Source organism: Podarcis muralis, chromosome 3 (assembly GCF_964188315.1).
Source record: "Podarcis muralis chromosome 3, rPodMur119.hap1.1, whole genome shotgun sequence".
NCBI classification, from domain to species: domain Eukaryota; kingdom Metazoa; phylum Chordata; class Lepidosauria; order Squamata; family Lacertidae; genus Podarcis; species Podarcis muralis.
In genome coordinates, this window is record NC_135657.1 from 95,052,134 (window position 1) to 95,066,022 (window position 13,889).

The window sequence follows — 13,889 nt, forward strand, 5'->3', positions numbered from 1 at the left end:
TTACTATGTTCTGTGGGTTAAACCACAGAGCCTAGGACTTGCTGATCGAATCTCCGCGACGGGGTGAGCTCCCGTTGCTCAGTCCCTGCTCCTGCCAACCTAGCAGTTCGAAAGCACGTCAAAGTGCAAGGAGATAAATAGGTACCGCTCCTGCGGGAAGGTAAACGGCGTTTCCGTGCACTGCTCTGGTTCGCCAGAAGCGGCTTAGTCATGGTGGCCACATGACCCAGAAGCTGTACGCCGGCTCCCTCGGCCAATAAAGCGAGATGAGCGCCGCAACCCCAGAGTCGGCCGCGACTGGACTTAATGGTCAGGGGTCCCTTTACCTTTCCCTTTATACAGTCATACCTCGGGTTGGAAGTCGCTTCAGGTTAAGCCTTTTCGGGTTGCGCTCTGCGGCGACCTGGAAGTAATGGAGCGTGTTACTTCCAGGTTTCGCCACTTGCGCATGCGCAGACGCTCAAAATGACGTCATGCGCGGAAGCGGCGAATCGCGACCCACGGACGCAGGTTGCATTCGCTTCAGGGTGAGAATGGGGCTCCGGAACGGATCCCGTTCGCCTCCAGAGGTACCACTGTATATTTTTGTGACTTTATATTGTAAACCGCTCTGTGATCCTTGGATGAAGGGAGGTATAGAAAATAAGTTAATTAGTTAGTTAGTTAGTTAGTAGTGGTAGCTCAATTCCACCCAATGTTAGTGATCTGCCAGTGTATAATAATAGCCAAAGGATCTAAACCATGTTTAAGCCAAGAAATCTGTTAGTCACTGTGCTTGTACCATACAATAGCAGATAATATTTATTCATTGATATTTATTGAACTTTATTGAATTGAATTGAATTTATTGAATTGAATTATTCATTAATATTTATTGAGCTAGGTAATAAGGAAATGTTTGTCTGAAACTGAAGTAGTTCATTTTGTATCAAAGAAGCAGATATACGTACTTAGCAACCTTAGACTTCATTTACAGTGGTGCCTCGCAAGATGAAATTAATCCGTTCCGTGAGTCTCTTCGTCTTGCGGTTTTTTCGTCTTGCGAAGCACGGCTATTAGCGGCTTAGCGGCTATTAGCGGCTTAGCGGCTATTAACGGCTTTAAGAAAAAGGAAACAAATTCGCAAGAACTCACAAGACGTTTCGTCTTGCAAAGCAAGCCCATAGGGAAATTCGTCTTGCGGAACGACTCAAAAAACGGAAAACCCTTTCGTCTAGCGAGTTTTTCGTCTTGCGAGGCATTCGTCTTGCGGGGCACCACTGTATTAGTGTTGTTTTACCTACGTTGTTAGTTGAGTACATTTAGTATTCGGATTCTGCAAAATTAAATGACGCTTATTTCTGTCAATCTTCTGCATCCCCCTCTCCTTAGTTTTCCACATTATGATACAGGGATGCTTCTATGCATTCTCTGTAATAGGGATGGGGAACCTGTGGCTTTCCAGATGTTGTTGTACTATAACCCCCATCATCTTTGACCATTGTTGCTGCTCCCAACAACCTTTGGAGGGCCACATACTCCCCGAATATGCACTCTTTTGCAGAGAACCTCAATGGATTATTAGTTTCGCCTACATGCAGATGGATAGAGTAGCTCAACCAATAGGATTGAACTGCCATATTGTAGAGATTCCATTTTGGCCACTGGAGTTCATTGGAGAGCCTTGAGTAATTCACTGTCGTCGTCCCCGCCTTAACCTACCTCATAGGGTTGTTGTAAAAAGTAATGTTATAAAACACTTGTATGCTAATGCTACTACTTTCAGTGCCTAATACAGGTTCTGTGTTTAAGCAGAGTTCTTAGCCTATATCCACATTCTAGGCTCATGTTTAGAAGTAGGTTCTAAAACTGCATTTTACATTTATGATGGAGTTTGTAAGCCTAATAATTCGGAACATTTGTATCTGGAGAGTTTATTGTCTTCCTCCACTAATGACAATTAGCATTGTTGTTTTTTATGCCCTTCACCAAATGTGGGGTTTTGCGTGCTGAGCCGTTCATTCCTTGCAGCTTTCACCAGGTTTTCTCCCCTATCCTTGCATAGCCTTTTGTTAAGCATTAACTATTTATTGAAAATTTTCTGTGTTTCAATGTGTACATGCCCGCTGATTGCAGAATAACTTGTGGTGCTACAAAAGTACACCCAACACTAAACAGCAGAAGCCAAACAATCAGGGGAATGAATAAATAAATAAATAAATACAAAGGGAGGAAAAAGACATATGAACATAGTAAACACATTGTCATTGTACTATTGTATAACCTTTTGAAATCCGGCTTAGGGAGTGTTTGAAACATTGCTAGATCAGGATGGTAATAAATTTGTCACTGATTCTGCAATGGTATAAATTTAGCATGGATGATATAGGGCAGGCATAGGCAAACTCGGCCCTCCAGAGGTTTTGGGACTACAACTCCCATCATCCCTGACCACTGGTCCTGTTAGCTAGGGATGATGGGAGTTGTAGTCCCAAAACATCTGGAGGACTGAGTTTGCCTGTGCCTGATTTAGGGATTGGAAACCAGAACTGGCGATACTTGTATTCATGTGACTATATTGGGGGATATTCCATGTTAATCATATATGGGGTGATAATTATATATGGAGTCATACTTGGAGGACACCCTCTGACTTATCGCTCTTTGTTCTTGGGGTTGGTTGGTTTCATTTATTCAATGTGGTGTGCAAGAGCTTTCCACAACTTCCATGAAGCAGGAGCTTTTTTGGGATTACCTCCAATACCCATTACACTACAGATGGGGAACCTGTGGCCTGCCATATGATTTTGGGTTACAACTAACATCACCTGACTATTGGCCATGCTGACTGGGGCTGACAGGATGTAGAGTCCAACAACATCTGGAGAGTCAAAAGTGCCACAGAGCAACAAGGGTCTTTGAGCACTTGTAAGCATGTCAATAGTTTTCCATTCTGTGCGTTCCTGGAAATTCTGGAACTGGCAACGGCCTTGGGTTTGAAATGTTTTGGGGAGCCAATAAACCAGGGACTCAGAGATTGGATTGTTCAGACTTTCTGCTGAAAGGACTGAAGCAGGCGCTCTCTGAAAGTATAGGGCTTTAAAAATGTCGTTCTCTGCAGAGGAGGTGATTTAGTGCCGCACATGCAAATTAAAGGCAACCCAGCAAAGCCAGAGAGGGAGACCTTAAAAACTGTGCCTGCATTAAGGTGAAAAATGGTACTCTTAGCAACGGCTCGCTGTAATTTCCAATATTAATTGAAATGGACATATGGGAAGCAGCCCTGGAAAACTACTTCTGAGGCGGGTTGTGTTATCCACTGAATGTTTGGCTGTAAAATGTGAGAAATCTTGAGTTAAATCTATGCTAATTATGGGCTCTGTGTTAAACTGCTTGCTTCCTTTGTAACCCATCATTTTGCCTGTGTGCCATATCGTCAGAATAAAGTTCAGTAGGATTATTTAAATATTTTAAATGGCAGATGTGCTGTGACTCGCCTATGGTTATGAAAATACTGATGAACCATATTCCAGAAAGCCTTTCCTCCCCCCCTCTTCCATCTCTCCATACTGTGATCTGTTGACATTATCCTCTGTTCCTTAGCTTCAGACAGTAAAGTCATGACATGTGCGGCTGTTTGGAGGATGCCGAAGGAATTGGAATCAGGCAGTCATGAATCCCCTGATGATTCATCAAGCAACGCTCAAACCCTGGAGCTACTCTGTCACCTTGACAACACGGCCCATGGCAATATGGCCGGGTAGGATTCTGCATATTTTATACTCTCAGGAAGGGGGGGGGGGATGTGAAGGATAGACCTATTCTGTTCAATGCAGCTTTATAGTAAGTTTGGGGTTTGCACATTTTAAATATACATACTTCTGAGAAATCATACATACTGACTTCTTCTGGGGCTTTCTGTGAGGGGGGGGGGGAGATTTATTCCAAACAGTATCAGGGATTAAAAGCATTAGTCCTGCAAACTCAACATTGGTGCAACTATCTTTCTGCAGTTCTGCTGTGTCTTTCCTTTTGTACATGTATATATGTTCATCTGCACACCAACTAATGCTAGCTGTTCAGTCACATTCTCTATAACTTGGAAATTCTGTTTTGATCTTTGTTTGGGTTCTAACTTTCTCTCCTATGTTTGGTCTACCCTGAAGTTGAGATTTTATTTTATTGTGCACTTTTATTGCAAAAAAAGTAGATGCTTTCCTATCAAGAACTGATTGCGGAGTATTATCAAAAAAAGCTTTTCACATTTCCTTCTAATTAGTTAATGATGACTGGTGTGTGTTTACAGCGTTATTGATGAAAATCCCCACCCCTTTTATATGTTTGTGTACTGGTAAGATAGGACTGTTAAGGCATCCTAACCAAATTTTACATGCCAGTTCCTGAGATGAAGGATCAGGTTTTTATCTATGTTTGGATACAGCTGGGTCCTATTTTGAATGAAGATGGTGGGTGGAACATTTCAAAACTGCACTGGTTTTGGGAGTTTCTTAAAACTCCCAAACAACACCAGGCTGCGAGTATTAAAAAATGTAGTTTTAAGTACAGTCGTACCTTGGATCTCAAACGCCTTGGCTCCCGAACAAATCGGCTCCCGAACAATCAAAACCCAGAAGTTTTCAAACGGAAGCCCAACGTCCAGTGTGGCTTCCGATTGGCTGCAGGACCTTCCTGCGGTCAATCAGAAGCCCCGCTTTGGTTTCTGAATGTTTTGGAAGTCAAATAGACTTCCGGAACGGATTCTGTTCGACTTCCGAGGTACAACTGCATACATATATAAGGTATTGCTCTTCAGAGTGTTTCCAGTAGTACATATTGCTGGGGGTTTTTCTTGAGAGTCTTCTTCCGCCAGTTGACCAGTCCATCACAAAACTGGTTATCCAGTTGTCCTCTTCCTTGCACTTGTATAGCATTATCTTTACTACATGGGCTATCTCCTAGACTCTTACTATCCAGTCTTCTAATGTGGGAGTGCCCATTTTCCCCAAATATGTATGTGTTTGAGGGAAGGGGGGGGGCTATTGGTTTGTTTTTGTTTTATTATGTATTTTGTGTTCTCATTTTGTATTTTTATGTTGCGAACCACCCTGTGGTCTTTGGATGAAGGACAGTATATCAATTTAATAAATAAAAGAAGATAATAGTGGCTGTTAACAAGTGTATTACCAGTTCCATAGCAACAGATAAGACCAAGTCTGTAACATTTCCAAACAATATGACCAGTGGGTCACCACATCCTGTTATATTTTCTTTGTTTACATCAGCTTTGTTACTATATATATATATATATATATATGCAGGTTTTGGTGTCCTCGGGTATCTTCCCGTGTAAAAGTTGGGGTGTCTAGGCGACGTTTCGTCGAGGTCTCACTCGTCATCTTCAGGCTGGTGCTTTCGGCTTCTTGTTACTGGAACAGTAACAAGAAGCCGAAAGCACCAGCCTGAAGATGACGAGTGAGACCTCGACGAAACGTCGCCTAGACACCCCAACTTTTACACGGGAAGATACCCGAGGACACCAAAACCTGCATTCCTGTACCCGTGAAAATCTACGAAAGCATATATATATATATATATATACACACACACACACACGCACACGCACACGCACGCGCACACACAGTGGTACCTCTAGTTACAAACTTAGTTCCGGAGGTCCGTTCTTAACCTGAAACTGTTCTTAACTAGAGGCATGTTTTCGCTAATGGGGCCTCTTGCTGCTGCTGCGCTGCCGGCACACGATTTCCGTTCTCATCCTGGGGCAAAGTTCTCAACTCGAGGTACCTCTTCCAGGTTAGCGGAGTTTGTAACCTGAAGCGTTTGTAACCTGAGGCGTTGCTGTTATGAATGAAAATAAATTTCAATAAAAAAGATGCAGCAACAATGGTCTTGTGGTACCATAAACACTGACAAACTTACTGTGACATAAGCTTTGCCAGATGCCCATTTTCTGACCCATGAAAGCTTACACTGTTTGCCAATCTTCAGGGTGCCATGGAAGTCTTAATCTGTTGCAGCAAAATCAACAAGCGCCGCTGCTTTCTGCTGTTCCAGCCTGTTGAGTGGGCACGTAGCCTTGGCTTTATCTTTGCCGCTTTTCTCTGCTTGCTTCGCCATACCCCTCTCTTTCTCCACTTTCTCTGTTGTTTCCTATGTGTCCCAATTTCAGATTGTAAGCTCCTAGGAACAGCGACCTGTCCTCTTGCATTCTGTAAAGTGTCAGGCACATTGTGTTACCCTTTCAAATATGGGGTGCATATGCTCACAGAATAAATGAAAGATTTGGACCTGTATCAGGCTTTCAGATAAATGTTCATTGTGTTTTAGGTAGAAATTGACCCGAAATGCTTCTTGTCAATATGTCCATGTCCCACATGTGGAACCTAAAGAATTATAGCTAACAAAGTTATCTCAGTCCCTGAATATTTAACACAACATAGAGGGAAACGCCATAAATTTGTGCTAATAGGTTTTTTCTGTTTAGGAAGGTGTATCATTCTGGTACTCTATGCACAATCAGAAGCCGTCTGCTGAATAGACCAACAGCAACACGCACACACACATTGGGAGAGAGGGAGAATTGTGAAGCATTGTCACACGAACCTAAAACCACCTTTCAATATGGCTAGTTCTAACCAGGGACCACAATTCAAATATGTTGTTCCTTTTAGGCAAGTTACCACCACCTCCCTACTCCTGCCTCCGCCACCTGCTCTGCCACTGCTGCACACCCTGCCACACCCACTGCTGGCAGAGAAGTGCCACCACCATCAGCACTGATTTTGGGCAAAATCGTGCTGATTTTGGGCGAGATTTCACCCCAAAGCTCATTAGGCATTGTGCGCTCTGCAAGCTCTTGTATGATTTCAGGCGAAATCTTGCCCCAAATCAGCACTGCTAGCGGCGTATCTCTGCCACTGGTGGAGGCAGTGGGGCACTTTGGGGCATGATGTTTGTAGGGTTTCTGCCGCCTGAAGCAGCTGCCCTACCATACCTAACAGTAGGCTCCGCTTGGCTGTAACATTTCTGCAGCAAGAGTAGGTAATTGACACATCTTCAACCATTAGTTAAAGTAAAAAGTTTTCACAGCTTGATGCAGGCTTTAAAAGTTTTTGAAACATGGTTAGGAGCAAGGAGCTTGCTGAAGATTAAAACAAAAAACATGAACCTTTCATGATAAGAGGTTAAAAATCAGCCTGTTTGGGGCACTATGCTTCTTTTTAAACAAAATTGTCACTTGGCTGCCAGCAGTTCATAGCGTGCATTGCAGACTTTGGTCTTCACGATTACAGTACCATAATTTACAAGAAGAGGAGACTGGTTTAAGGGAATTATTTTATTTAAGGGGGGGGGGAGAACGGTAACCTTCATTTTCGCCATAAATCCTGAAGGATTGCTACAATCGCATCTATAAAAGAATGAGCTATGAGATCCAATAAAATGAATTAGTAATGAAATAAAATGCCCATCTCGCAAGGACCGATTGAATACTGTTAGATGTTCTCAAGGTGTGTTCATTGAGTTATACTTCTTTCTAATTAGCACCCTTTCTGTCAGGTTACTAACACCTTCTTACAGCTCATTGAAAATCAGAAATGCCAATGATAATGCTCACTTTCTGAAAACTTTAAAGATATCTTAATGTAAGTGAAAGGCAGTAGAATTAGCACCCATAGAAATGGCTTTTGAAAAAGGATTCCAATATCGGTAAATCATTAGAGCAAAATCTTTTTTACCATTCTTACCATACTTGGACCCTAACACTGCAATCGTATGCATGTTTGCTCAGAACTAAGTCCTATTGAGTTTAGTAGGACGTACTTCCAGTTAATTGTGCATAGAATTGCAGCCTGAATTCCAGACAATTTGAAAATATATTTCTAGATGTTTAGCTCACCTTCCAGTGGTGATATCAAACAAACCCTGTCATGGATTGGAAACAAAAATACTTGTTTTCATATGCATAATATCGCTGAGCAAGGGATCACACTTCTTCAATAGGTGTTAAGCAATTGTAAATGGAAACATATGCGAAAGATATTTTCTAAGTGCTCAGGAAGAAGGTTGATGCTTAAAGTGGGTAGTTGCTGACCTAAATAGTTCATAAAATAGTTCCCTCTCTCATTTTCTTGAAACTCTCTTCCTTATTTGGGTGGTACTGCTTTGTTTGTCTCTCTCAACATTTTTTTGTTTTTTTTAAAAACAGTATAGGGTTGTGAATATATAAATCAGCAGTCTTTTAAAAAAATAGGCCAGGAATCAGATGTCTAACACAAATCCCTTGAGTGTTTTTTGTTACTTTGCATTGCCAATGAATATAACAGTTTCTTTTCTTGAGATGAAACTAAGGCAGCAAGCTCTTAATTATTCAGAGACTCTTTCCCCTTTAAATCATAAAATTGTAGCGTTGGAATGGACCGCGAGGGTCATCTAGTTCAACCCCCTGCAATGCAGAAATCTCAACTGAAGCATCCATGACAGATGACCATCCAACCTCTGCTTATAAACCTCTGGAAGGAGAGTCCACCACCTCCCAAGGGAGACCATTCCACTTTTGAACAGCTCTTACTATCAGCAAGTTCTTCCAGATCTTTAGTCGGAATCTCCTTTCTTGTAACTTGAATCCATTGATTCGGGTCCTAGCCTCCAGAGCAGGAGAAAACAAGCTTGCTCCATTTTCCACATGACAACCCTTTAGATCAGCCTTTCTCAACCTGCGGGTCCCCAGATGATGTTGGACTACAACTCCCATCACCCCTAGCTAGCAAGGGCAGAGCTCAGGGATGATGGGAGTTGGAGTCCAGCAACATCTGGGGAACCGCAGGTTGATAACCGCTGCTTTAGATATTTCAAAATGGCTATCATATATTTTCCAAGTTAAACATACCCAATTCCCTCAACTGTTCCTCATAAGGCTTGGTTTCCATACCCTTTCTCATCTTGTTTGCCTTCATCTGCACACCTTCCAGCTTGTCAATATTCTTCTTAAATTGTGGTGCCCAGAATTGGACAAAGTACTCTAGGTGTGGTCTGACCAAGGCAAAATAAAGTGGTATTGGGACACTATACTTTGGTTGATGCAGCCTAGAATAGCATTAACCTTCTCCCCCCCCCCCCCCCCGCACCACACTGTTGATTCATGTTAAGCTTGTGGTTTACTAAGACCCCTAGATAGATCCTTTTCACATGTACTATTAGCAAGCCAGGTGTCCCACATCTAATATTTGTGTAGCTGGTTCTTACATTTGTCCCTATTGAAATTCATTTTCTTAGTTTGGGCCCAGTTCTCCAATCTGTTACGGTCATATTGAATCCCAATTTCTGCCTTCTGTAGCATTTGCTACAGTTTGGTGCCATCTACAAATTTGATGAGCATCCGCTTAATACCTTTAGGCCCAAGACAAAATGTGGCACCCCACGTGTCACTTTTTTCTAGAATGTTGAGGAACCATTAGTGAGTGCATGTCTGATTACCATTAGCATTCACTTGCCTGGGTATAATAATAATAAATAATAATAAATTTTATTTATACCCCGCCCTCCTCAGCCAAGGCTGGGCTTAGGGCGGCTAACAAGCAATAATGAAAACAAGTTGAATGAATACAACTTAAAAACAAGATTAAAATACAACATTAAAACATTGAAACATTAAAATGCAGCCTCATCACAGGACGAGAAAGGAAAAAAGAAAGAGGGGGAGGGAATCAAATTGACTCCAATGAAACCCAAAAGAACATGATCACTTCCTCCCAAGGTTCCCAGTACTTTCACTTCGTTGATCCATTCTTCTCTGTTATTGAGGAACAAGTCCAAGAGAAAAAAACCCCTTGTTGCTTCTTCCACCTTCTGTTTCCAATATCTCCCAATTGTTGATAGTGATTGACTATGCAGACAAATCACATGTAGTTAAGGGCTTTGCTCAGGTAACTGAATACAAATATGAGTTAAAAGTATCTCCAACACAATGGGGTAAGGCTTATTTTACCTTTTCTGCATGGCGTACTAAAGCCATCATAGGATGAAAATGATGTGATAGTCTGTTTCGGGTTCCACTACCTGGTGATGCATTCATGTTATTACAGGAGGGGTGGGCCTCCTAAAATAGGGACCCCAACTCCCATCATCTTCAGTCAGCATAAACATTGGTGAGGGGAAATCTAATCCAGCCACATCTGGAGGGTGGTAGGTGCCACACACCACTAATGTGGTGCATTGCTTTTTACTTTATTCCAATGGCCACCTGTAAGTTGCTTTAAGAGTGCTTGCTATAAAGTGGGACAAATAGCTTTTTAAGTAAGATATTTGATCTATTAAATGGTTTATGATTATGATTACACCAACAGGGTGCATAGTGCGGCACCAAACAACTGCAAAAAGACAGGGCCACTCGATAACGTCTTCTGCAGATTATAGTTAAGTGGAAGGTTATAAATGCACCCCCAGGGACTTGCATGTGTGTGCCTGCTTTGGATTGCTTAACGTGACGTTGTTGAATTTTTGTGCTTGCAGTGTTGCATGGGAGCCGATGGGAGATGGCAAAAGATTAATTTCTCTGGCTGATAATCACTTGCTTCTGTGGGATTTGCAAGAAAGCTCAAGCAAGGCAGTGGTAAGGAGTGTCACAATTTACAACGAGGCCTCATTTTGTGTGTGGTGGCATTACTTTTCTGTACGTTTGTTTAATTGATAAGCAAGTTGCTAACATATTTAAACTGTATTCCAAGCAGCTGTGTGTGTGTGTGTGTGTGTGTGTGTGTGTGTGTGTGTGTGTGTGTGTCTGTTGCTTTTCAAAGGAAAGTAAGTGTTTTAATACGTGGTGAGGAAAATCTTTCGACAGCCATGAAACAATCTTCAGAAACTGCACATTATTTGCACCCACAGAAGAACAGTCATGATTCTTCCTGTGTGAAGCCTTTGTTCATCCTTTTTGGCCTACGTCTCCCCTCTCTCCCCCCCCCCCCCCATGTTGGTCAACCAGCCGGTTCCTTTTTGGCTGTTGCCATCCGTGTTCCCTCGAATTGACCAATATTCTACTCACTGCCTCCCTCGTTCCCTCGAATTGACCAATATTCTACTCACTGCCTCCCTCGCCAACAGTTGGCCAACTCTTTCTAGAGCAAAGTCTGTTTGCATGCTGTGATCAACATTCTTGTCTGATTGAAGTGTCAGGTTTTTACAGACATGCTTAGCATTTCCTCCTTCTCCTCTTGCTCCCCCTGGGCTGCTCTGCCTCGCCTTGCTTTAAGGTTCTTTGAATGTTAATTAGGCTTTTCACTGTCCTAGGCAGTCTCTTTCGTTCATAATCTCAAAGTTACCATATTTCTCCTTAATTCCAATCTGTATCAAATATAAGCATTTCCTTTGGGAAGTTCTCCAGTCTGTCACAAGTCATACCACTTAATAGAAAGGGAATTTTCCTACTGAGCGACGAGTTCTTGGGCTCTCTCATTTACTTCGCTGGAATTTAGCTACAGAAATTCATCACTGTCGCATGCCTTTCATTAGCTGAGCTATTCCTGCAAATAAACATTGTCCACATTAACTCTTTCCTTGACTATGTTTGCACGTGTCTAGGCAGTTGCTTTCTCTGTCAGTTGAGCTGTGGTCACTATACCATTTTTTTTAAATAAAAAAAGAACATTGCTCCAAAGTTACCCAGGTTCTATGCTGTGGACTGCGGACTTGTGACATTAAATAATTATGCAAATTAAGACGATTTGCATGTTTCTGGTTGTTCTGCATAATTCCTGCTCAGCTAATCCTGAAGATAGGTGAAGATCTCTGTAGGGATACCTTCTAGTCATTGGACATTCTACCCAAACCACTACTACCCTGCTCCAGTTTAGGAGTCACCTCAGGCATTTCCTGTGTGTTCTTTTTCAAAATTCAAAACAAAGAGTAGAAACTTTTCTCCTACTATTGCTTCCTCCAGGTGTTCTGAAACTACATATAAAGGGGGAGGGGACATTTTTTAATTAAAGAAAAACCCTAAGAAAATTAAGGGGGGTTTAAAGAGGAAGGAACTCTGATGGGATGGGAAAGGAGGCCATTTGATGAGATGCCAGGGGCTGCATAAAATGAGGTTGGAGGCCACAGGCTGGTCACCTGTATTGTTAAGGAATACAGGTGTTTCAAGTACATGCTTGTGTTCTAGGAAATAGAGCACAATAATCAGCTTGATGCATTTTCCTTCATTTGTGCTTAGGGGCTATTCCATATTCGTGGACCTGTTCAGAAGAGGTGATGGTCCCTGAGACACAGTAGGAAAGGGGAGATTGGGAGCAGAGCCTAGAATTGTGTCTCTGCTTACACTGGAAAGAGAAGATCGAGTGGATTGCAAAGCGCTGTTTATTTGAATGTGGGATTTCCCTGAGCTATAAGATGGGTTTTTAAAAATGGTGTACATGTTGCTGTAACCTTCTGTGTATGTAGGCTTATCCTAGCAATATCTGAAAAGACCCAGCATTGAGAGAGGTAGCACAGGTGATCTTTTGACCAAACTCATCCATTTATCTGTAAGGGTTCCTCTTTCTGTTCTTTTTAAAAGGTGATGATGAATTACTTTGTAAAAAACACTTTGAGGTTTTCTTTTACAATCAAGGAGGGCAGAAATGTTATGGAATCAATCAATCAATTTTTTACTTTATCCATCAATAATTGACAAACGTCGTCGTCTGTGCTAGGTAGAACCAAGTGTAACTCGCCAACAAGTCAGTGAGGCATGTTACGAAATGAATATTATTGTCCGACACATAAATAATTCCCTGTTTTAAGTTTCAAGCTGTTCTGCTTGTTGCCTCTGAAGAGAGTTGCTCTGTACAGCTAGAGAGGCATTTCACGCGAGAGTCACTCACTTGAGTTGTTTCTAACGCGCAGCTGTCAAATTCCGCCGCCTTGGAAGGAAAGGGACAGCTGAAGTTTACCTCCGGACGATGGAGTCCCCACCATAACTGCACTCAGGTTGCGACAGCAAACGACACCGCCATTCGAGGATGGGATATACGCACTATGACGTAAGGAGTGTGGTTTCTTCTTTCTGTCTATATCTGTATCTGTATAAAAGCTGTGTCTTTCTGGAAAGTTACCGTATTTTTCACTCTATAGGACGCACTTTCCCCCCTCCAAAAATTAAGGGGAAATGTGTGTGCGTCCTATAGAGTGAATGCAGGCTGTGCAGCTAAGCCCAAAGCCAGAACAGGGAGAAGGAGCACTGCGCAGTGCTCCGTCTCGCTGTTCTAGCTTGGGGATGGCTGCGCAAAGCCTCCACAGGGCAGCGGGGTGCCTTCACCCCGCTGCTCTGCGGAGGCTTCAAAGGCTGCACTCCGTTGGCTTCAGGCAGCTGTCCGCAAGCTTTCGGAGCGCAGCAGGAGTTCCCGCTGCTCTTCGAAGGCTTGTGGATAGCCGTCTGAAGCCTGGAGAGTGAGAGGGGTCAGTGCACACTGATCCCTCTTGCTCTCCAGGTTACACTTCGCTGCAGAGGCGCTGCACAGTTTTCCCTCTCTGCGCAGCGCCCCTTCAGCGAAGCGGGAGGAGAAATGGAAGGGGCTCCGTTTCTCCTGCCTCTTCGCTGAAGGGACGCTGAGCAGAGAGGGGGAGAATTTTTTTCTCCCTGTTCTCCCCCTCCTATGGTCCGGTGCGTCCTGTAGAGCGAAAAATAAGGTACTTTTCAGCAGGCTTCAAAAGTAGTCATTTCACTAGTTTACATGCCTAGTTTAGACGTCTGCCACGGATTCAATAAGCTATAGCAGCAGCCTAAAGGATCCCTTTTCTTCACATCCAGTATGTACGGGATGTGAAAATCCTGCTGTTATTAAGCTACTGATAAAAAACCAAATCCATTCATTTAAAATAGAGCTAGGTGTGGATGTTTTTAGAGTAGAGGTGGGGAACCG

At 42.8% G+C, this 13,889-nt stretch overlaps 1 protein-coding gene across 3 annotated transcripts in view; it reads left to right on the forward strand.

Moving 5' to 3' along the window:
* Window positions 1–13,889, forward strand: part of EIPR1 (EARP complex and GARP complex interacting protein 1) — a 57,806-nt gene that overhangs the window by 28,430 nt on the left and 15,487 nt on the right. For all 3 annotated transcript variants that reach the window (XM_077926363.1, XM_077926364.1, XM_028722456.2), the window contains exons 4-6: window positions 3,583–3,739; window positions 10,507–10,606; window positions 12,874–13,010. In XM_077926363.1, the coding sequence (XP_077782489.1) occupies window positions 3,583–3,739; window positions 10,507–10,606; window positions 12,874–13,010 (394 nt within the window). The remainder of the gene's footprint in view (window positions 1–3,582; window positions 3,740–10,506; window positions 10,607–12,873; window positions 13,011–13,889) is intronic.